General features: G+C 40.4%; 2 protein-coding genes across 2 annotated transcripts in view; one reads left to right on the top strand and one right to left on the bottom strand.

Moving 5' to 3' along the window:
• The window catches only part of acbd6 (acyl-CoA binding domain containing 6), a 31,923-nt gene extending 16,322 nt beyond the window's left edge, over positions 1-15,601 (bottom strand). Inside the window, exons 1-6 of the mRNA XM_044200746.1 lie at positions 15,109-15,601; positions 14,088-14,152; positions 13,767-13,863; positions 10,830-10,906; positions 5,671-5,776; positions 2,046-2,135 (exon numbers count right to left, since the gene is read on the bottom strand). Of these exons, the coding sequence (XP_044056681.1) occupies positions 2,046-2,135; positions 5,671-5,776; positions 10,830-10,906; positions 13,767-13,863; positions 14,088-14,152; positions 15,109-15,387 (714 nt within the window). The 5' untranslated portion in view covers positions 15,388-15,601. The remainder of the gene's footprint in view (positions 1-2,045; positions 2,136-5,670; positions 5,777-10,829; positions 10,907-13,766; positions 13,864-14,087; positions 14,153-15,108) is intronic.
• The window catches only part of xpr1a (xenotropic and polytropic retrovirus receptor 1a), a 71,017-nt gene continuing 60,749 nt past the window's right edge, over positions 15,542-25,809 (top strand). Inside the window, exons 1-3 of the mRNA XM_044200743.1 lie at positions 15,542-15,679; positions 16,992-17,627; positions 23,970-24,021. Coding sequence (XP_044056678.1) covers positions 17,559-17,627; positions 23,970-24,021 — 121 coding nt within the window. The 5' untranslated portion in view covers positions 15,542-15,679; positions 16,992-17,558. The remainder of the gene's footprint in view (positions 15,680-16,991; positions 17,628-23,969; positions 24,022-25,809) is intronic.

Genomic DNA, 25,809 nt, shown 5'->3' with positions numbered 1-25,809 from the left:
ACTTTCCTTCGTTCCTTCCTTAACTCTGTTCCTCGTTGATTTAACCCCAAGAGAAAAAAACAAAAAACAAAAGGATGTTCGAGCAGGTTCTAACGAGAAGCATATCGTTCTGTAAGCTTTACATAGTGAGATAATTTGGCATGCGACAGAGTGGTATGATTTAGCTGGCTGTATTTTTCTTTCAGCCACCTCTTTGCCACCTCATAAATCTGCTACCAGTAACTCTGCTGCAGAGGTCCAGTGTCTTTAATATTCAGTCTTCTCCACAGCCGCTTCCTCTGACACCTGAGAGACAGGCAGGTGAAAAGGTCCTGATGGCCTAAATGCATGAATTTCAGGGTATGTCTGCGTTCTGACTGGCTAAAATAATGCTCCCTCTGAAACATTATTTTGGGATTTGATTCCTTTGCATACACATATTTGCTCAAAAAGGCAAATTTTTAAAGCACTACAGGATTTTAAATAATTAAAATACACCTGAAATCTCTAGATTACCACCACCCTGTCTCTGTTCGCTCCATTACAAATGATTAAGGATAAAAGATTGGATTATTTCCCTCTATGTGTTTTTATACGAAAATCAGTAAAATCAGACAAAAGTGTGAGGGAAATAAATTAGAAGTCTACTCAAATTCAGCCATCCATTATCATTACCTGGCCAAAGATTTATTTCTCCAATTTTGGCTGCTGAAAAATCTTGGCACAAGAGGATATCAATTTATATTTTAATGATAGATACATGACTGTAAATATGATACATCTTAGAAAAAGACAAAAGCCTCCATCCATACATCAATCCTCCTCTTCTGTCATTATCTTTATATGGCTCTAAATCATTAGTGAAGTGTTTCGTAGTTATCCCACTGTTAAGTCTTTTATGAACCATTCGCCACAATCACCCCCCATCCCTGCAAGCATTCAAAACAAAAGGGGCCACGCATGACCACAAAAGAGAAAGTCATTTGTGAAATGTCCTGATTATGTGGGTTGTGCAACGTAAAACAATTTGCCTGATTACTTCCAATTGATTCGGCCTTACAGTTAAAGCCTCAGTGTGCAGCCTGGTGAACTGCACTGTGTCGTGCCGCTGGGCAGGGAAGAGGAGTAATTTCTCCGATGTGCAGCTGAGCCAGCTTACCGCCAAAGCTAAAGCCTCCTGGATGCTGCTAAACCTCGGCGAAGGCTAAACATTAGGCTAGCTACCAGCTAACTCTGTCTGCTAAAGCCCTGGGGGATTTGTCTGTGGCACAAAGTGAATTAAAGGTGACCTCCTGGAAGGGATGGAGAGGATGGAGAGAGAAGAGAGAAGGGCTATGGGGATGCTGGAGATGTCGAATCTTCCTTGGGTTTACATTGTGCAGAGCAGTGACTTTCCTTTCATCCCCACCCTAATTCCATCTAGTGTACATTCAAACACACTTCTTCACATTCTGAACTGACTGAAACAAAATGGAACCAATAGACCTGTGTCCTGGTGTAGGAAAATGTTTTAAAGTTCTCTGGTGAAGCAAACTCAAAGCATTTGTATTGAGTAAAAACTTTGCACTGTATGAATGTTTATGTTCTTCCACCACCAAAATGTAATTTATCCAATTACAGAGGTGGAATCTGATAACGTAACAGAGATTTGAAGTCCCGTTCCAGTTCTGGGCAAGTCGCTGTTGCACTCGCCTCCGTTCCACAATGTATTTTCCCATAGAGGGTTTCTTTCATCGATCTTTTGGAAAAGCTGAAACATAATACTGGTGTCCATATAACATGGGTGAAAAACTCATGGGAGCTGTTTATCTTTGTTAAAAATGAAAGATAAAACAGAAACTACAATATAAAACAGCCTGAAGTTGGGGTAAGACTTTGGTTCTCTAATGCCAATAACTTCCAATGAAACATTCCAGGTAAATGCTATATAAGAAGTCGTCATACATTTTCAAACAAGAGGGGCTCATTTGGCTTCCGCTCTTTCATCTACCGAATAATAATCACCTGATGAATATCTGCCTTAGATGGACAATTATGTCTCAGAAAGAGAGAAAAAAGCTGCTCACCTGATTGTTGATGTCTGCTTTGTGCTGCAGTAATACAGACACCAGCTCCTTGTGTCCTCTGTCACAGGCCCAGTGCAGGAGAGCCCGACCCTGCAAAACACAAACACGCAAGTGCACCCCAGATGATTACTAGGAACCGGCATACTTTTACATGGCGCGTGCAAAAGTTTGATATTTAACAGTACTGGTATGTTTAAATTAGTTTCACTGCATGCAGTGTCACGCTGTCATTTCAGACAGTGAGGATCAGTTATGAATTGCACCAAAAACACACAGGGGCATCCTCCTCCTCCTCACCCACCTCCTCCTCTACCTCATGCTCCTCAGAGTTAACTTCGACTTAAATCTGTTTCTTTGCTTTCAGACAAAATAAATTATGCACTACCATTCAGAACTCAGAGCCTTCGGACCTCATTTCCATAATGACCTGCGGACAGAGTGATGAGATGTGTGTGTGTGTCGGTGCATGTGTGTGTGCGTGCATGTGCAAAGAAGAGCAGCAAGGTGGTTCAAGCACTGACCTGCACACAGTCTGTAAAGCTTGATTGATGGGACACTGTGCACAAAACAGTCACTGATCAGCAACCCCCTACTCCACCTCACACACACACATCGCCCTCTCCTTAGGTCCAAGATCCTTGTTCTAATAAAACCATGCAAGCTCATTTTTCAGTAAGGCCAATTAGGTAAAGCAAACTCTCCAAGTCCAGTTCTGTTGCTTAAATCATATTGATCACCATGGCTGCATGTTAAAATGAATACTTATGAGCCAGGCTAGAATACAAATAAGTCGGTCTCTCTCTCTCTCCCTCACTCTCTCTTTCCTGCTCTCTTCCGGGTGTACTGCTGCTGACCACATTTTCACTGAGGACCAGAGTTTACTACTTCCAACAGGATACTGCACACACACATGTATTAAGTGGGCTATTGGGGGAGTTGCAGTGATTAATAAAACACTGAATGTGTCAAATAGAATAAGTGCAGCATTCAACACACCATTTACAGAAACATTCAGAGTTTGGACCAGCCTTGATATTTAGAAGAGAGAGCATTAAGAAGGTCTCTTCTGATTGGGGCTGAAATAGTCCAATACAAGAACGTGAACCACATGTAATAAAATGTTAAGCACTCTCTACTCAAGTGGGTAGACGAGTAAAAGCCTCCATTCTCTTTATTTGAAGTGGAGGACAAACTCCCGCTCACTGTGGAGGACAGAAGCACTGCTGTATAGAAATATTAGCAGTTACTAGCTGTGGTAAAGGAAGTCACATCTCTAACCAGACACACAAATAGACACCTGGTCAGCATATATGTATGCAAAATGATATGTACAGTCTTCTTCTTTCCCCTCATCCTACTCTTCTATCTCCTTATCCTCTCTCCTTGGCTCTGACCCAACACACACGCAGTTTTGCATGTTTGAGTTAGTATGAAACGGTAAGTATGCAAGTGTGTCGCACATCTGAAAGATGCCAACATGCAGTAATATAATGATAAATCCCATTGGAAACATAGTTAAAACAAAATACAATATCATAATCTAATACAAATTTGCAAGTGTATCCAAATCTTAAATACCAAACACACAACTTAAAAGCAAGATTAAGGTGAATCTTGAGCAGTTTCTGACAGATATTGACTTTTATATATTTATTACAGACTCTTCCACAATTCTGGTCAATAATAAACATTGAGTTGCTTCTCTAGACTATTTTGTCGCGACTGCAGGTACAGTTAAACAACACATGCTAGTACTGCTTTGGAGTGGCATTCAGAGTGTCACTGTATCCCACGATTCAGGATCTTCTACTCGGCCACACCAGTTCACGTGGCGGCAATACACCTATAAGTTGGTTTGTGGTAACAATGAATACAAAGTGAGAAGTTTTCAAATTAATGACTATATTCAGCTATTTGTAAAGAAATATTACTTTTATCAGCGGATTAAGAGTCAAATGTTCCTGAAAAAAGAACCACATTCATATTAAAAGTGCAATCATAATTAGACTGGAATGGCTATAAAATGCAAGCATTTGGATGATGTTGGAAGAGTCACAGTGATTATCGTAATCAAAAAGAACATATTAGTGACAAATAAAGTACATATGTAAACTGGCTAGCATCTCCCAAACTCAAAGGAATGCAACACAAAACCATAAATGACATTTATCTTGCTATATTGTTAAGTAAAAGGTTTGAGGTCAGCACCTGTGTGTTCTCTTTTTGGAAGCAATAAAGAATTTTACTATTTATATCCAAATAATGCACAATGGAATTGATTATGACTTCAATTAGAAACTGTATCCTTTTTTGACTCGTCCCAAATTTTTATTTAATTACATACAAAATAGCATAATCTGACATTGTCACCTCCCTTCTGCTTTTCCCCAATAATGGTAAATAAAGTACATGCATTTATCATACAGGACATATCCTGTTAGGATTTTTTATGCAACTTTTATCAACAATAATCCTAGATAGCTCCATGTAACAAAACTATTGTATTACTCCTTCGGTTCTCTGGATTTTTGCTTTTCTGTTTTTGTTTTATTGTTACTTATAACAATATAATTGTGATGCTGGATGGTTGTTGTCTGTTAATTATCTGAAAAAATAAGTTTAGAAACGCGTATGAGCCTGAGAAACCAAGAGCAATGTGGAATTTGTATGAATGATGGGATGAGTTCACTAACCAAGCATGTCCTAATGAACGTCTGAACTGGTATTTGGCTTTGTTGGCCACTAATAGAAATACGTAACACAGGTGGATATTTCGCACGCCCAAAGAGTGAGAACTGGGACAGAGCCTCTCTCTGAGCTGCAGAAGCAGATCAGGCTTCTTGCTGATGTGAAACTTCACCAGTGCCCTCTGCTGTTGAGCAAGCTGCGCTGCAGTTGAGCAAACGACAACAATGGCAGTGGACAGACAAAGCTGTTGCTGTCGAGGTCCCTCAACCATCTGGCCTTTGGCTGGGAACTCACCAGCCAACTGCCTGCTTATCTGAAGGGCGGCTGTGATGAAAGAGGGGCAGGGAGCGAGCCATTTGGCCCAGCCGATAATGAATCGAGGGCAGATGAATGGATTTCAGGGTCAAACCAGAAAACACCTCGTAATGGTAATAGCCGTTCACACAATTTACGCATCTCAGCCTGAGGAGTGGTTCCCATGTTTTTGTGGCTTCAGATCACTGAAACCATTATGTAACATATGCAAAAAAAAAAAACAAAAAAAAAAAACAAAAAAACTGCGTGAACCATACCCCAGTGACCTGTATTTTCAATGATACTTCACTGATCATTTTCACATGCCCTCCTGCACAAGGGGTCAGAGCACATGACACAAACCCTGCGGCTAGTACCGACTCAGTGCCTTGCTAAAGGACACTTCAGCAAGGTAAATCCCTCCTGACATGTTGGCTGAACATGGATCCTCTGGATAAATAAATGGTTGATTTCCCTACTCTCTCTGCCCCCTTGTTGCCATATACCCACATTATGTATAGACATTACAGTGTTGTCATGGTAACAATATATTCATGTACAGCACCACTATTAATAACAACTCTCACATGCCATCAGTACAGTTTCACTTGACATATTTCTAGGCACTGCGTTTTGTAGTTACCTCTTCGTCTTTAGTATTGACATCCACTTTCTGGGAGCTGATGGCCTTGCTGATGTGGTCGATGTTATTTTCTCTGCAGTAGTCAAAGATGTTTTTATCCTCTTCCCTGAGAGTGATACAGAAATAGAGACAGAGAGGGAGAGAAAGGAGAAGATTCAGTCAACTTAATTTTTTGGGGGGCCATCGTTTATAGTTAAAGAAAGATTACTTTGCTTCACTTTCTTTGGTTTTACTTGCCCAGATTTTGAGATATATTATCTGAGATTTCAGGAGCATCTACACCAACAAAATGGAGGGGAATGGATTGTACTGTTTTGCCTCCGAAATCTCTGAGAAGGCTATCTCAAAACCTGGGCAAATAAAGCCAAAACAACTCTCTGCATGGCTACATACCACTAGAGATAAGTGAGAAAACATGTTTTATGTAGTTTGGGTGAGCTGTCCCTTTAACTGCCTTGCGTGTCCATTTAAGTGCTTCATGTGTTAAGTGTGTGCACACCCAGAAAACACCATGTCATTAGAGTATTTAGTCATCCAACACACAGATAACACAAACACATAACTACTCTTTCTGTCTCATAAACAAGCAGCAGCCACACGTGCCATATCCCTCGGGAACACTGTCATATACAACACACACACACACACGCACACGCACACAGAGCACCATCCCACCTCTGATTATATCTCTGTGTCTCTAATCACCTCCTGGCATTGGGGACAGGAGTGAGTGCTGGGGGGAGGCAGGGTGCCGTGGTGGTGGTGAAGGAGGGCTGTTGGGTGAAGGGGAGAGAAGGGGCGAAATCTCATTTAGAGCTTTACGCCTTCCCCTCCCTCTTACCCATGCCGGCCATTCAGATTAATTGAATTTAGTACTCTTTTGTCTGACAGGAACCCTGCATACCCGGCGCTTTACCACTCCCACGCAGTAAGTCAGTCATCCCCAATGCCAAATCCCCCACTTCCTGTCTCTAAAGCCGGCTTGCTCTGCCGCCCTGGGCCTTACAAGTCCCACAACATTTATACCTGGCACCAGTCACACAGGAGACACCGTGGGCTGTTGCCCCATTAAGACTGAGGATGTTGTTTAGCTTTGTGTTGAGTACGTGGCCTTAACACTGTCATAGTTAGGGGTTCAATTACCTTACACTGCCAGCCCTCTGTTAGCATGAAGATACAGAGGCCTGGCTACACAAAAATCATATCGAAAAGGGTGACGAACTTCAGGGTTTTCCACAATGTTTTGAAATAAAGACTACCTTTACTCACTAACATCAGAAAATCTAATAAATAAATAAATAAATATATGAAATAAAAAAATAACCTTCAGGGGAAAATAGCAGAGGGGCTATTTCACACAACAAATGGCATTTACTTAATGATTGAAGCTATTGTTTAGATTTCATGTACTAACTAAATTAATCACAAGTCAAGATGTGTCAGGATCTGGGTTTAGAACTATTATTGTATTAAAAGTGGTCATATTATGCTCATTTTCAGGTTCATAATTTTATTTTGGGGTTGTACCAGAATAAGTTGACATGGTTTAATAAAAAAACAAAGAAACACCATATTTTTTCCTCATACTGCACATTGCTGCAGCACCTCTTTTCATCCTGTGTCTTGAATGCTCCGTTTTAGCTACCGAGTGAGGCATCTCACTTCTATTCGATCTTTGTTGAGAGTTGCACATGCGTAGTAACCAGGTAAGGACTACGAGCCAAACAGAAGCAGAATAGGGCGAGTCCTGATGGGCAAGGTAGTCCTGACGGGCAAGGTAGTGTGATCCAAAACAAAACCGCTTCAGCCAGTGACAATGGCTTCGGTTCAGCAGTATATGTCCAAGCCCAAGTCTGATACCAAAACACAGGCAGAACAAACCGAACCAGCTTCACAACTTAGACTGGAGCAAGACGTTTCAGAGTGGTAAGTTATTCATTTGTAACTAGTTTATCTTTCATGCGCAACGTTTTAACTTGTGTCTCTACATCACAGTAACAACTTTATGCCAATTGACTAACTGGAGGATATCTAACGTTATTTTAATTTCATATTTAGGTGTACTTGTGGAAACTGCTCAATTTGTGGAATTTACGGAAGTAAAGGTTGGACTACAATCTAGTTGTTTTCAGGCAGTTCAGAAGCAGCGTTTTCTGTGGGAGAGAGTAACTCCCTTTGGGGTGGACTTTGGGCTTTTTCACTTTGCAAACCTATTACATGCACAAAAAAGATATATAACACAATAAAGGAAAGGAAAAAATCCAAAAAGTATAATATGACCACTTTAAGCAATTAGTCTATCAACAACAATTTGGATAATCCTACATGGTAAAGGTTTCTTTTGTCTTCTACAATTGTAAACTGAATATCTTTGGGGTTTTGGACTGTTGGTCAGACAAAACAGACATCTGAAGACATCACCTTGGGTTTTGGAAAATTGCGATGGGCATTTTTCACCATTTTCTGACACTGGACCAAATGATTAATTGATTAATTGAGAAAATAACTGATAGCTTAATCAATTACAAAAACAAACGTTAGTTGCAGCCCTATCTGGGCTCCTTACCACCTCTGCTAAACAATTTCCTGAGTGAAACCCTTGTTTGCACCCACCCAAAAACCAACCAGAGGCACTGTTGGACTATAGTTGTTTTCAAACTCAAAACTCAAATCTTTCTCAGGATTCCCAAAAGTCTTTAACCTGACTTCTTTGAGCTTGAAGAGAAGGGGGCTGTATATAAAAAAAATTGGTTATTGATCCAACTTGTAGAAGTTAAAATAGCAACACGAATAGGAGCAAAAAAACTGTTGGCAGTAGCAAGCCAACAAACACAGGCCACGTTTAATACAAAGAACAATTGAATCAGAGAAACCTTGCATAGTTCCTCTGTCCCACTGTGACCCACTGCCCTCCAACATCAGCCTTCACTCCACACATAGCTGGATCAACTACATCTTATTGTTTACTGTGAGAATACAGTTTCAAAATTGACACAAACAGCAGACACAAACAAAGTTTTGTCTGCTGTTTGTTCTTTAATGAACCTCTGCACTTCCCTTTCTTCAGCTTTTCATCTACATGCTTCTCTCCTAATTCTCTCATTCCTTACCCTCCCTCTTCCCGCCATCTCCTCATCAGCCCATGATGAATTATGAATAACTCATTGCACTTTTATCACTGCTAGGTTATGTATGAGCACATTCATTTACATACTCCTGATTACCACTGCTATGTTTATTCATGAGTCTCCATGTTGGGCCACACCTACTTCCTTGTCTGAAGGCCATAGTGACCCCAAGTGTCCCTGATGTGTGGCTGCCATCCGTCTCCCCAGCAACTAATCAATAGGCCAGCTCATCAGTCTTTCGTCGATGGTCGGACAGGGCTGGCCTGACGGATGCATGATACATGCACATGCTCACATATATAAAGAATGAGCACACATCTAAGTATGTAGTGTAAGATTATATAATATGCACTATTGCTAAAATAAGCTCACATATGAATGTAAACACACAACCAACACCTGTACATAGTCCAAACCACAGTGAGAGTACACATGAATCCACCCACAGGGACACAAACACAACCTTTAAACCAACAAATGATTAATGTGCATCCTATAAACAACGTGACATCAACAGCGCTGCAATGCATGCTGGGAAGGTCACAGGCTACTCTGTCATCACAACAGCTGGGGTACCAAGGGTTTGTGTGTATATATATATTAAAGAATGTGTGTGTGAGAGCATTATGTGCTCACATCTGGTGTACTGGCAGATATGTCCTTCATCCATCAGGCTAAACTGGCCACAGTGGTGGAGAACACTCATCTACCTGAGCTTCACACTGATCAACACCATCCATCACACACACACACACACACACACACACACACACACACACACACAATCTGTCATCACATCCCCTATAGGACCCTGGTCGACGACACTCTCAACATGGCTGAGCTCCATGGAAGTATGAGAAACAATGAGAACTCAAATAACTCAGCAGCGGCTTCCAGTAGAGGGTCCGGACAACAAAGCCTCCAGTGTTTGTCAGAATCCTTTTTCAAGGTGGGTGAGAGAATTACAAATGTAGCATTCAAAGCCTCTTCAATAACACACTGATCAGCTCAGTAGCCCAGGGATATTGCTAATCAATCCTGTTTTTGTCGATACACACTACACACACACATATACACTCAGAGAGATCAAGATGAGCGGTGAGCAATGCAATTAACTCTCTGTCTGGTTAACAGGTGCTTAGCTGTTTAATATGGAGTGGGTCTGTCTGTCTGTGTGTGTGTTTGTCAGAAAGAGGAAATTGAAATCCAGCAGAGCAGTGAGTGTGACAGTTCCGGCAGGTTATGCATGGATTCGGATGCAATCGCTTCGACGTATAGCGGCAAGTGTATGTTTATGTGTGCACACATGTGCATAAGTGTGTGTAGGTGCCATGTTAATGACTTCCTCCTTTCTGGTTTCCCTCGGGCCATTGCTGCTACGTTCTGGGAAACCTGCTGTACCTGCCTCCCTCCACTGTACCCTGCGTGTCTTCATCACCCCCCCAAGTACCTCCCGATTCGTAACGTAATTAAAAAGGGGAGACTCTGGCCGCCTCTTCCCAAGACCGTGCATACTAATCACATACAGCCATTTAGAAGGAAAACCTGCAGGATTCACACATCTCATTTTCATCTCCAAAAGAGCTCTTTTTTCATTGAAATGAAGATGAGGTTTTTAAGCTTGAGTAAGTCTGCCAGGCAGAAGTAAATGGAGAATATATTTCATTAACATAAATCAGAACTGTATGACGTCTCCGGGCCCTAACTGCAGTTACGGTCTGTTGAATATAATCAAATACAGCATCAAGATCAGTGGTTAACAATGCCAGACTCAGATCGAGTTGACCTAAGCATTAAATAAGTGGTGATTCACAACTGAAGGAAAAAAGCTGAGTCTTTTCCAGCACCCTCAAGAACTGGGAAATGCATTTAGATGCTTTGGCTTCTGAAAACACAACCTAAGAAGAGTTAAATAGAGATAGTGTGTGATGTGTGTATGGAGTCAACAACGCACAATGTGTGTCTGTGAAACTCTATTCTGTATGTATGGTTGTCTATGTGTGCATGTGTGTGTGTCACTTCTGTAAATACCTGATCATCTCCTCCTGGTACAGAGAGCTGACTGCTGCTCCTCCGAAGCCTGTTCTTCTTTCTGCCCCTCGTCTTTCCTGTCAAATAAAAGACACATTAAAGAACAATATCCACTTTACACACAGTTAAAACTAAAATATGACATTTTCAATGCAGATGTTGGTCACTGTTAACAAACTTACTTCTTGTTCAATGATAGCTAGTGTCAAACACCAACCTAGTCTAGTTTGGCTTAGTTCTGCAGCCTTCGTTGCTATCCCATATGGACAGAGGCACTGACCTTATTGTTTTCTTGTGCTCAATACAATACAAAAGGGTTTGGTTCATCTATTCACCATGAATGACTGCACCTATAGCTTTTCACCTATAGCCTTTGCAAAGCTAATGCATGACACGGATGAAGTTCAAAATGTTTAATTTAGAAAACAAGTCTCTGGTGCTTTAGACATGACCTCATAGGTAATAAATGTCCATCAATATGCACAAGACCAGTATAAAATATATAGTGCCTTAATTTGTGACTCTTGTTAATCTTCTGTGTTTTTCATGGAATTCCATATTACATTCAGTTCAGCCAACTTTATTACCCAGGCTATTCTTCACTGACCAACCTCGACTCACAAAAGAACCCACACAAATCTGATTTCAGAAAATAGCGAGAGTGGGGGGAGAACATGACAAGCGAAGCAAAACAACTGTGCGTGCACTTTTGGGGGACAACCTAATTCACTTCAGAAACTCAGAATATTCGCTGATGCACTGGCCCTGCTCCTCTGGAGTATAATGTAATATAAAGCCAGTGTCTGCTCAACAATTGAGGCAGGAACAGAGGTCAGATTCTGGCTATTATTCTTTCCCCTGCTTCTCTGTCTATGCACTCCTACTTACACCATTTGACTGTGCTTCCAAAAGAATAGCCCCTGCCATGCTATGGTGCTTTGTTAACACTAATACAATCAGCTTCTTTTCAGGGGGGGCATTTGTGCGTTTGCTGGCCTGTCTGCTGGGCTCTCTCCTGGCATTGTGCAGCTGTGGGGCAGAGTCAGCGAGTATTGCCCCCGCAGCATGGCCGAAGAGAAAAGAATGTGTCAGGATTGGACATGTGGTTGACAGTGACGCTATTAAAGAGACATAAATATGGAAGGAGAGGAAAGAAAGGGGAGGGATGGGGGTAATAAAAGAGTGAAAGGGTTAAAGAAGGAAAGGGAGGGTTAATAGAGGAAAAGCAGATAGCATTGAGGTGGAGAACAAAGCGTAAAGAGGGACCAGCTGAATAGTTTTTTTCTTGTTATTTTAAATATGTCAATACTTCAAAACACATTAAAATCAACATTACTTTCTGGAATGCAACATGTTTTGGTGGTCTCTACCATTACTAGTAGGTACACAAAAAAATATACATATAGATATAGAATATAGACAGAATATATAACTCAACCCCTCAATTTATATAAAAGCTGCAGCCTCACAACTTTGACACATATAGCAACATGCTACAGCAGTTTTCAGTTTCTCTATAGTGATAAAATTTGATTTTAATTATCAAATAAATGAGCTTCAGGCCATTAAACTTAATTAATTAATGAAAATTCACCAAACCTAGCAGAATGGTCCAGTCTTTTCCTAAACAATGCACTCTAAATTCAGAAAACTATATTGTTGGCCTAATAGTAACCATCTCAATTTTAAAACATTCTTTTTTTGATGTCAAACCCTCAATGTGTAAATAAATTGTTTCAGACTAAATTCTGACAACAAATTTTGAAGAAACGCATCCATAACTACATTGCGAGATTGGAGCCCAATTACTGTATTGCTGTAATTAGTTTTATCCTTTCATCCTTTGAAAATACTGACTTTAAAAACTGACACTTTTTACAGTATCACCCATATATCCATGCACAGAAAAACTACTTCTGTCCGCTTTGTTCAATATTTACTATCATATTTACGTTCATATTTACTCAGCACATGTGACACATTTGTTCTTTGTGTTCCAATAATAATACTGTTCCCAACTAAGCAGACAGTACAAAGTTGTTGTTGTAACTGAATGCTTCTGCTTGCTGCCCCAAAAGACAGCCTGTCCATGGCAACACAACTCTCCTGACAGTCGAATGACATGACACAGGAGCATGTAGAGATGTAGACAGTCTCTCTTATGTCACCATAGACACAGGCACATCTCAAAAGCCATACTATGACAGTTATGCATTATTCATATCCCAAAATGTCAGCTATTGAGGAAGACAACATAATCTTCTCATGTATTTTTCATGCTACATGTACAGAATAAAGAGCCACTAAAAGGCCTGGGAGAAAATGACATTGTGACACTGACCTCTATTGGCAAAAAAACTGCACTGCATCTTAAAAGGGTAGCAATGACATTGGATGTTTCTATATTTGTCATCCTTTTCATCTTACGGTGGAGCAGAGCTAAGTCAAATACTTCTGTTTATTTTAAAATACCTTTAAAGTCTAGTTTAAGTAAACATGAAGTGCCAGGTGGGTGGGATTTGCCATTTAGCAAAATGCTGTTATCTGGTAGGCAAGGTATCATTTACAGAACAGTAGTAGGAGCTTCCAGACAATATTCTCAGATTGGATGAATTTGACCTTCAGTTCAGTATCACAAACTCCACCGACATCGACCTTTAAGCAGGACAAAATGAGTGCTGCAAACAAGATATGGATTTATTTGACCAAGACTGCAACTCTTTTACCATCTGTGTTGTTTACATCATTCACTTAAGAGGGTTTTATTAAACCTGTTCCTACTCTTACAATAGGCCTGTCCATATGTGTGTGTTACGTTGATTTATTCAATGCATATTTTGGAGTCCACTATATTACAATTCAGAATGATACAAAATTGTATTGTTGACAATCAAGATTAGTGTTGGGAATCAGTGTCTCACAAATGGTTCTCATTACCTTCGTGCTACCTTCAGGGTCTAACACATTGACACAGGAAATGTACTCCTGCATTGCCTGCTCCGCCTCCATGTCTCCAAGCTGCTTCCAGGCTTGCCTGTAATGATATCATAAATGTCGCAATAATCATAACTTACAGTCGTACCATGTGGTGTAAGTGTATGTGGCTCACACACATATACTCACTCACTCACTCACTCACTCACACTCAGTGCCATTTAAACTACAATCAAACATGACAAATTCAGTCATGCATGTAACATTTTAAACCTCTATGCAAACTATTTATTGAAAACTGGCATCCAATTTTAGGCTACATACCATTTTCTCTGTCCTTCAAAGTCAAAGAAGCCAGGCTTTGTTGTATTGCACTTTCCCACTTTGGCCTGAAAACAAAATTCTGAATTATTCAGCTGATCCAGTGTTATCCAGAAAGAATTACAGCAGATGACAACATACAGTGCGCTCCAAAAGTATGGGAACAGCAAGGTCAAGTTAGTAATTTGAGCACACTATATATACACTAAAGACATTTGGGTTTGAGATCAAAAGATGAATATGAAACAAGAGATCAGCATATCAGCTTTTATTTTCTGGTATATACATGCATATATGTTATATATAATTTTAGAACAAAGCATCTTTTGTTTCAGCCACCCCCATTTTAGGTGAGGAAAAGTATGGGAGCAGATTAACTTAAAGAAAATAATACTTAATATTTGGTTGCATATTCCTTGCATGTAATGACTGAATCAACCCACTGACATCACCAAACCTTTGGTTTGTTCTTTTGAGACGCTTTCAGGAGACTGACTTGACCAGTCTAAAACCTTCCACTTTTCCCCCTGGTGAACCCCTTGGTTGTGTTGGCAGTATGCTTGGGGTCTTGCTGCAAGGTGAAGTGCCTTCTTATGAGTTTTGATGCATTTCTTTGTACATAGGCAGACAAAATGTTTTGGTAGACTTCTGAATTACTTCCGCTGCTACCATCATGAGTTACATTATCAATAACGACGAGTGAGCCAGTTCCAGAAGCAGCCATGCAAGCCCAAGCCATGACTGATTACCTCACGGATCAGCTAGTGTGCTTTGGATCAAGTGCAGATACTTTCCTTCCTTTCCTGTCTTCAGTGTATAGCAAAATAGAAAACTTGACCTTGGTGTTCCCATACTTTTGGAGGGCACCGTAGATGTATCTGGGCCTACCTCATCTGTCAAAAATCAGTGATGATACAAGGATGTTGGGGATTCAATGTATGTGGTTCTAAAACCACATGGTGCTAGTATTTGAGAGGTTCATTTTGACCTACACAGTCACAGTGCCATTTAATCCGACACTCACCTGTTTGTAGCGTGCATACAGGTACAGCAGCTGGTCCCTGCTGGCTGTCTGAACCAGATCTCGTATGCGGTCGGCTGCAGACTCGAACTCCCGCTCCAGCTCGTCTCCCTCCAGCCGGTCTCCCATTTCCATGCCGCTGCAGTCAAATTTGCCCAAGCCCAGGTCCGAGTCTGAGTCTGAGCCTGCTCCACCTAGGGGCTCCCCTGTGTCGGGCCGGGCTGGGTCTGTACCTGAGCCCGTCGCAGTGTCCGGAGAGGACGACGGCGACCCAGAAGCCATTGTTATTATTGTTTATAATGTTAGCGTACCGTCAGAGACGACGTGCACCGTAGACCCGTAACAGTTAACTATATAAAATGTTAAAGGCGAACGGAGAATAATCTGCCTGGTAGATAGTATGTATTTCAGCGGCGACTATGTTTTTTTTTTAATCCGTTATCGTTAAGAATCCGTGACAGTCGGATTTGTTTCTACCGTTGGTCCGTTTCTGGTACTGTCAACTAAAAGCACCGGCTAAACCTTCGGATGGCAAGAAAGGTTCCGGTTGCATCCTGTTCGCCGTGCTCATTTGGTAAGAAAAACACATAATATTAGGAATATCACATAAACACATATTAGGAATATCAAAACAAACAAAGAAAAAAACTGAAATTGTCGGTTTATTTTGGTATGACTACGTTTTTAAAGTAAATAACAAAGTCCGTATGAAAAGAAAATCTTTTGGGGGCGTTTTTGTTTCATGTGTACATCGGTTAACGTTAAAAAGTTCAATCTAACGTTACCATCAATAGCTAGGTCCAAGCCAAAGTAGCTTGCAGTAGGCCAACTGATTCTTTAAATTAGTCAAAAAATGGGTTGTTAAAATCTCTTCAAATATAGCTAAACTATTCACATTTAATCACATTTTCGTATGGAAAGTATTCGGCCTGCATTTAGCTTGTTAGCTAATAACATGGTTGCCTGGTGATGGCCTCGAGCTACAGCAAAGTGACGCAGGTGAATTGAGTTTGGTCTTTAATTGCCGCGGTTTTACGGCCAACTACTCGTTAAATTACTTTTGTGTCCAATTCGTCTAATTTTAGTTTCAATCTTCAGGGCAATTGCTTATCTCCTATTGCAGTTAACACAACATTTATAACGTGTCTGAATGTGAAGTTTTTGTTGACACCAGTGAGGCAAATGTATGTGGCAACGCAGACGCATTTGTGGCTAAATGCATTAGCGCAGTTTGTCCAGCAGATGCTGCTATTGGCGTAATGATGAATTGTCACCTGTTCTGTCTCTGCAACAGACACTGAGCGGTTGTCCCAAGCGCTCATGATGAGATGAACTCAAAACTATATATTTTCCTTACACAAAAACACAGGATAACTTAGCAAACTCGTTAAGGAAGTTTCTAGTTTCACTCATTACCTTTCATTGCATTTGGCATAAATTTAAGGACCTTTTGGAGTATGGACAGCATAATGAGATTCTTTTGAAATATCATATGAGTAATGGTAGCCTATTATCTTGTTCTCTTAAAACTCCCTGCTTTCAGTGCCAGAGCACAAAGGCTTTTGTATTAAATTAAGCATCCGAGTAGCCTATCGATACAGTAATTCGCTGTCCCATTTCCAGATATATATTGTAGAAATAAGTAGAAGGACTGCGGAAACAGTCTGCATGTACATAACACGAATAGGACTTCTCATCAGAGATGCTAGAAGAAGAGAGACAACGAGATGAGGACAGCAAATCATGATTTTTAAAAAAGCACGTTTGCAATCATTATGTGATCTTTGAATGGAGTTTGCACTATTAGCTGGTTGGATACGAAACACGGAATGTAAACTTTAAAGTGTCAGGCTATAGCCAAAACTTTATCCCCTCTTTCATTGCAGACACACAACAACAGCAACAAGAAGCTTCTCAGACGGCAGCACCTGAGACAAAAACCTAATGAGACGGGGGTCTGTGGTCTGAATTATCTGTGGTGAAGGTGGTGGTGGTGGTGGTAGGGCTTCCCTGACCGCACTGCCAACTAGTTTTCACAGGAGGTCCCAACAACGCCTGGTGCCACTGCGCGCTCTGCTGACGCAACCACGTCGCTGTGGCTCAATGCGATGGCGGACCGCAATGTCCCCAGACCTGCCCAGGGAGGGACGGAGCAAAGTCACTGAGCCACTCACACCGGCTCCGTTAAACTACGGTGCGACCACCTGTTAAAGAGAGGCCGCTGCCATTGCCGCCCCTCCCGTGAAATAGTAGGCTATGTGGGACGGGATCGGCTCGGAGTGCACTGACCGGGACGAGCCAGAAGTGGAGTGAAGAGAAGCGGAGTGCGCCGGGCTGACGCACCGCATGTTGAGCCAGCAAGTTGACTGTAATAACAAAAGTCGCGTCGTCGGGGAAGGGGACAGCCGCTCTCGGATTTAACGGAGGTTTGAGGGGACAGTTGTTCCGGCAAAATGAAATTCGCGGAGCATCTTTCGTCCCACATCACTCCAGAGTGGAGGAAACAGTATCTTCAGTATGAGGTAAAGTGAAATTTATCTTGTATTTCAAATAAACAGCCCGTGAATATGGGTATGGGCGAAACTCTTACAAATACATATTTTTTTAGAAGAAAGTGGAGGATAAGAGTCAATATTAACTCTGACACATTTTTAAAAGCTTTTCTAAAATATATTTTTCAGTTTCAGTGTAGCCTCTTCCTGAGAGCAATAAACGACGGGAGAGATAAGGGATGTCCTATTGTTTATGGAGGGGAAATTGACTTCGGGTGTTAAGAGCCATATAGAGCATTCAGTGTTTATTATCGCACTTTGCTGAGTTTACAACACCTAAAAATGAACAGAATGAATGCCTTCCATACTGGAACAATTAACAAAATAATGATGTTCTTAATTTTAACAATACACAGTTCGGTATATTCTATAAATAATTAATTTCTTTAGCTTCTATGTAGTTTGTTTTTAGCATTTTCTTTGCAAAACAAATATAGATACTGTTGATTTCAATTACAATATTTATTTGTCTTGATTTTTTTTGTTTAGTTTGTTCATTATATAACTGAGGGTGTGTATATATAAAAACTGAAAAATTGTTTTTATTGTGAATTACTTTGATAATTCCATCTAAGAAATTCACCTTCTTTGATTATCCTTTCATTTTCATTATTTGCAAGGGAAATCTCCCAGGCATCAATTATGCCTTGTTGTAAAATTGCAAATATTGTTCTCTAATTATTCCTTGTTTTTGACCAGAGCTTTTAAAAAGATGTGTGTGTGTGTGTGTGTATATATATATATATATATATATATATATATATATATATATATATATATATATATATATATATTATTTTTAGTATATCATGATATAGTTGTCAATAATATTTTGCACAATTAAACAGGAATGGTTGTCTCTAGGAATCAACCTGCAAGACTTCATCTAACAGGATATTCTGTTTGGTTTCTGATGTCTGTATTTAAAGAGATCTTTGTGTGCACACATGGTCTTTGTTGGGTGGTGTACAGTACTTGAGGAGTATTTTATTTTCACACCCCACTTCTTGCTTTGCCGACTCTACATTAAGAGCTTTATTGCAGACATGCAGTGACAAGACAGGCTGCTCCGTTCCATTTAGCTCTATGAATTATAGACAAAGACCCTGTTCTCTTCAACCTCAGCAGCCTACATCCTCGACTCAACAGAAGCTCACTGCACTGGTTTTATTTTGGAAACAAGCCCTGTATATCATTATTATTAAGTTGGACAATTGCTACAGCAGACATTTGGATCGGTCCAGCCTGACATGCATGATATGCTGTCGTCATCATGTAATGAAAACATCTTCTTAATTAAAGTGCAAAACAATTAAAGAGATGTCAGATATGTAGTGGACACACTGAAAAGATACTGTAGAATTTTATTTGAAATGATTATTCACATACATGCACAGCCTATGTGGGGCTTTGTATGCACAGACTGACGCACAGTGAGCCCAGGGACAGATGCATGGCCATACCAGCCATTTTACACCTCCAGTCTTCAGCTCGGCACTCACTGACCTGAGATGGATGATGATAGATTTTCTGTCATCTATTCTTAGTGTTGTTATTCAGTTATATTGGATATAATAATCTTTAATTGACATTCAAGTTTTAATATTATAGTATTTTCGCAATATATTTACACTAGTAACTATCAATAGAGGCAATTAAAGTAAAAAAAAAAAACTGTTTGAGAACAGGTGATTGCATGTTTCTTTTACTGGAATTGTGCATAATCTTTTTAGATATATCAAAGGATACTTTATTACTGGCATAACTGAGTTCTGTGAGCATGGAATCACAACTGTAATTGACCATTAATACATGATTCATATGGAGCTGAGGCCTTTGTTTTCCTTTTTTAACCATCCCAAAAACCCAGCCTATACAGACATATTGTTGTCACATGTGTTGCTATTGTTGAATTATGTAGAACAACAGGGCCTGTTCCCTATCCAGACAGTTTTTATTCTTCCTCAAATCTGAATTATGTATAGGGTTTGTAGCAAGGATGGGTTTGTTTGTATTTGTGTTATTGCGGCTGCCTTCAGTCTTTGTCTGACCTCTGTAAACACCATTACCTCCTGAGTGGGCGGGATAGAGAGAGATTAGGGAGAGAGCTCACACCTACGGATGTTGGACATCTTATTCAAGATTTTTATGCCCTCTGAAACAAGTCAAGAGACGAGGACAAACATAAAAGTTGTCTGCTACAAGTAAAGTAAGTTGACTTTAGTGAAGTGGGTCACAGAAATCAATTTTAATGTCATTTTGAAAAATGCAAAGCCTTGACATGCCGCTGTGGTGCAACAGAAGCAGCATCAGTCCATGTACTCTTACGCAGTGAAGGGAACATTACAGATACCTTGAGAAATGCATAAGACCATTCAGTCGTTGCACACAGTGATAGCCATCACAAACAGCCCCTCATATATTCTGCATTATGTGTTGCAGTGGCCACTGCAGCCAACACAACTGCTGTATTGTAATACAGTTGTCTGTCTATTAAATGACACACTGACACATTCCAGCAACACAGGTCATTTTTACCCACAGTCCATGCAGTAAAATGTGACACTTCCACACTGGCTCTATTTGTGGCGTATGCAATATTACAGCTGCCCACATCCAAATTGACTGTGGTTTGAAGTTATATTCTTGCCTTTGTGTGCTAGTTGGATTAATTAACCTGCTGCCCAGTTTTCTCTCTCCTCCCTTTTTTTAGAGCACGCTATTGTGTGGAAAACCACACACGGTCTATTTAGATTGGTCAGACAGTTTCTATGCAGATGTGAAGGATGCGGCAAAGTGGCTGTTCCAGCGTATACATGCTTTAGTTAGTAAGGCACTTCATTTGGACATGGAGGCATCGACAAGATGATTGAGTGATAGAGTAATTAGGTGTGTGCTTTATCCTGTGGGATTGTAGTTATAAACTTATATGCTAAATAGCTGTTTGGTATGGGGGTGTGCATGTCCGGCCGACTCCAGAGGCTTCTGCCAAAGGGCAGGGGATGTCGGTTGATAGATAGGTAGAGGATTTGCCATTAAATATCAGAATCAGAATCAGAAATACATAAACAGAATCATAAATATAATAGTTATTAAGTGCAAAAATATTTTTAAAAAGCTGTTTTTACGAAATCTGACTGATGACAATTTCTCTACATGCCCGATGTTTTTTTTATGCAAAAGCTTCAAGCAAACTTTCTTGTATTACAGCATGTAAGATGTGTACAGACAATAATGAGGTCTGGCATCCGTTGAATTCAGATGTATATTGAATAACTAATGCGTATTGAACATTAGAGGCATATAGAACGAGTGAGAGAGAGATGCAGGTGTGTGAGTGGGCGAGAGAACAAGGCCACTTATGCATTTACCTCTGCAGTCTAATCACTCGTGTAAGCTTAGATGAGGAGGAGGAGGAGAGTGCTAGTTTGAATTGTAAATGTGGGTCTCCACATGCAAAGCGATTTTTATGTTGACGAAAAGCAGGTGCCTATGTGATTTCAGTGAGTGATTGTTGTTTGTTCGAAGATGACGCCTTGTCTTTCTCTAATTAATCTGAGTGATGTAGTTTAAATGTCTAAACCAGCACAGTGATCTTTGGACTGTGACAGACATAATGGAATAGGTACATAAAATATACAACATTGCTCACATCATCTATATTTTGTTCACTGAATGTGTGATTTATCAGCATGTTAAACAATATGAACGTTATGTATACAACAGGCATGGCATGGCAAGCTAAGAACCCCCCTTCCTATACCTCCCTCCTTCCTTCCATCCTCACCTCATCGTTCCTCCCCCACTGGGAGGACATCTGGTCCCCGACCAGACCTGCCCTCTGCTACTCTCCTCCCATCCTCTCTACTCCTCTTTCTACATGCAGGGATCCACTCAGACACAGAGCTAGGGATTCAAGTGATCCACCATTGGCTTTCTATCTGAGTCAGAGATCTCTTCAGACTAATAATGCACACTGTGTGAGCCTCTCAAGCACAGGGATAACAGTCTCAACCATCTTAGAGGATGGATTTGACCATCTAGCACTCTCATATTTTGGTTAGTGTCCACTCAACAAGTCACAGCTATTAAAGGATTTAACTCCATTGAGCATTAAATTGACTGGACACTCTGTAGTGTAAGCCTCAGTCGGACATAGTGACTTAATTTTGGTGCTTGTGTTACACACGTGTTTGGTTGAGTGTGTATGCATCATCATCACATTAATGCATGGTCATTCAAACTGATGGCCCCATTAGGCTTGGCTTAGTTATTGTCTACAGGTTTCACCACTGATTACTGGCAAGCCTGCAGGTTTATACCAGTTCCCTAAAGAGCCACCCCGCCCCCCTTTCCCATCACTGCCATCACCATGGCAATGCCTCCCTGTCTGAGTCTGAATGTCTATTTCCCACCTATTAGTCGGGGGGGCCCTTTTTGCTCACCAGAGATTAGCCAGGACCGGGCCCTGCTGCTATGGTGTGTGCACACAGTTGGTCTCCTGTGATCTTTATCAGACAAGGTAGAGACAATGCTACATACAAATGAAATGTTTACCTGTTGGATTAGACTCCAGTGTCAGAGTCTCACTGTGCATGTAACTCACAGAGGAACTTAAGTATCAACAATCCAGGCTGCTACTAATGCACAGCAGTTTCTGAGTGGTTTCCACCCACACACAGGATTACTCACACTCATGTTACAAAAGCAGCATGTTATAGAGGAACCTGGACAGAGAGAGCAGCTTGATATGATCAGTGGATAAGATAGAAAAACATACAGATTGTAGGATTTGGAAGACAGATTTTATTTACTGACAATATGAGTAGTTGAATGATGAATGGAAAATGACATGGTGCAGATTTTAGTGTTGTTCACTCTGAGCCCCCTGTAAGTGTAAACATTGACTTAATGATTTAGTACTTAATAAAACTTCCCAAGTTAAATAGACAAACTTTTTTTCTGTTTTGCTGCGGCAGTTATAAAGACATCTTTATTGAGAAAAAGGATTTGGTTCCAGTCTTTTCTCTGATTGCCACTGATATGTTCAGATGAGCCAGCATGCAATTATCTGTCAGTTTCCATTATCTTCAAGATCAATCTTATTGCAGAGAAACAACCTCATTTAACCGCTGCAGCTATCTCTCCCTCTCTGCTTTGTATCTGTCAGTTGGTCTGTCTGTCTGTCTGTCTGTCTGTCTGTCTGTCTGTCTGCCTGCCTGCCTGCCTGCCTGCCTGCCTCTCTCTCTCTCTTTCTCCCCCCAATCTGTTCAATTCTTTCAATTAGACACTTTGACAAAGTACTATTGTCTATCCAACTCTACACCTGTCAAAGAAATATTTAATTTAATCTGTAATTTAAGATATCACTGTTCAGTTTAAAATTCCAGACAAAAAACATTGTTCTTCATTTGTAATCTTCATTATTTTAGAAGTTGTTTGTGACCAGTTTGTGTTATCCCTCTTAGAGTATAATCTTCTGCTTGGGTGAATGAGAGTGCTGCTCTGTTGTTGCTTTGATTTACTTAAACTAAAATAGTGACACAAGTAAGGAAAGGACATATGCTTGAATCCACAAGACATTACAATTAACTAGAAAGAATAACAAATATTACAACTTGCAGGAGCAGAGTGAAGAATATGCAGCACAAACCATATTGATATGGTTTAAGGATCTATAATTTATTCCATATGGAATATGAAGTAAAGTCTTTGCTGCATACTTGTTACTTTAAAATACTCCTGGTTCTTATGAAGTTCACCCACGCAAAAAATTATACACTAAGAGGGATAGTACAAACTGGTTGCAAGTGGACATTCTTTGTTGTTTTCAGCAGTCACACCAAAGTATGGTACTGTTGGGTCTATATGTTGTCAGTTCTTTGAGCTATCACAAGTTCTAGAAATCTCTGTGTAACTAGTACAACTTGGAGTAAATGATCATTAAAGTGCTGAACAAAAGTTTAGTTAATGGGTCTTAAATGGCTTTAGATGGTTTAAATGCTGTAAAAGCAGATGGTGCTAACAATTGTGTAATGCCTCGTGTTCTACTGTAATCTCTTCTTATTTACACTAGTTTATATATTCTTTCTTCATTTGGTATGGAGGTGATTTTGTCATTTTGTCTTCTAAATAACCCCACTTTTGTTCCATACATTTATACACTTATCCTCTGTATTTATGGATTCTATGGACTCTACTGACTTGACATATTTTAACATTCTGGAAAAAGTACATCAGTGTACGGTCTTTTGTGTTGTTTGGGTCAGTGTTTACAGACAGTGATTTGTTTTTTTCTCATTTCCTCATCAGGCATTCAAAGAAATGCTTTATGCTGCCCAGGACCAAGCCCCGTCCATAGAAGGTAAGGAGACTCCCTGTTTGGATAAACAAACCCAGACACACAGAAAGACAGATGCACACACACACCCCACAGACACACACTTCTGTACCCAGTGCCCCTTGCTCGGGGCCTGTTTGGGCATCCCCAGAATAACAGTTCTTCATCTGTTAAAAATAGGTGAAAATCATTGCTAAAATGCTGCCACTCACTGCATAGGCTATGACTCAACCAGACCAAGGCCATTTACCGAATCATTACCTTCTACCTTACTGTCTAAGCTTTTTAAACTGCATGAAATAATGGACAGCTCATGTATGGAAAAACATGCCATGAAGTAAAGTTAAAAGAAGTTTGAAAAAGTGAAAAAGTTTTTATGTTACTGTGGTTGAAAAGATGTTTCTCTTTAAACTGTTTTGATGAAGTAAACTCTTAAAACAACAGTGTACAGGTTGTGTACAACGTGGCAGACCAGAGCTGGAGTTCAATGGCCAGCAGTGCTGAGGGTTGCTACTCCACACAGCAAAGATAAGGAAGGCCACTGGCTATAATTAATCTTTGGCATTAGATTGCAAGTGATGTGTGATGAGGGAAAGAATGTAAACCATTTTGTTTTTATTTTAGATACCTGTTTGTGGAGGTAAACAACTTTCTTTAGCTGCAGGCTTGAGACTTTTTATGATGTGGGGACGTGCAGCTCTGCCTATGTGGCTGCGGAAGTGTGTCTGGAGAGTCTGTGATGGAGTAGAAAAAAATGGGCCTGAAATTTGGCTGCACAAAACTGACCTCTACCATGCTTGTATGTCTGTGTTGTGATGAGATGAGTGTGTGTGCTCAGGCCCAAATGTGTGCATGTGTATCTGTATACTGATAGATTTTTCAGTGTTGTGCAACATGCCACTCACAGAGCTGCGACTCCCAAAGCTCAGTTCCAGTTGAGCGGTCTTGATGTGGATAGGAGTATGATGCGATTCTATCCATGAGCAACAAAGATGTAACACATGCTCACTGAGTGTGTGGATGACAGAACTCTGTCTCTGTGTGTGTGAGTCAGCTTCAGGCACAAAGATCAGTTTCAGACATTTGTTGACTTTATTTTTGACTGCAGTAGGCGTGAAAGGATACCCTCAGGATTTATTATGTAAAATATTCCATGAAATGTGTATATGAATGCTCATCGGCTTTGTGTGTATGAGAGCTTGTGTGCATGTTTGTTTTTCTATTGGTATTACTCATTCCTAAATAGTACGTTTAATACTACTAGAACACCTGTCTTGTTCGGTGATAACATATGAGCAGTGTATCTACTTTGAGCGTTGTCTCCACAGGCTGCTCAACAAAGATGATAAATCATTTCCTGTCTCAAGTTTGAGCTGTACCCATGGGTCACTGCCCTGCCTCTGTCAGCCTGTTGCAAGATAGGTAGGGTGTCTTATGAATCGAGACGGGATCAATCAATTAGTAGAAAATCATACTGTCTTTCATCTGGTATTGTTGTGACGTTTCAACATTCCCCACTCAATCAAATTGATTTGTGTGCTTTTCACAGTATTTTTTTTTTTTTTTTTACACAGTACAGAATGTTACCAAAACACTGAAGCAGGAAAGTGCAAAGAAAGGAGTACCAGCGATGGCATTTGTTGTGGAGAGAAGAAATCTCTGAATGTATCAGACAGTTGTCTGTCCCTGTTGGTGTTTTTATGGGAAAGAGAGAGAGGCTGTAACTAAAACAACAAACAGCGTTACTGAGCTCTGTGTAGTACTCTCTCCTGTGGCTGAGATTTTGTTGACTTTTCATAAGAAAACAAGATT

This window comes from Siniperca chuatsi, linkage group LG6 (genome assembly GCF_020085105.1).
Source record: "Siniperca chuatsi isolate FFG_IHB_CAS linkage group LG6, ASM2008510v1, whole genome shotgun sequence".
NCBI classification, from domain to species: domain Eukaryota; kingdom Metazoa; phylum Chordata; class Actinopteri; order Centrarchiformes; family Sinipercidae; genus Siniperca; species Siniperca chuatsi.
This window is presented reverse-complemented; position numbering and strand designations above follow the sequence as displayed.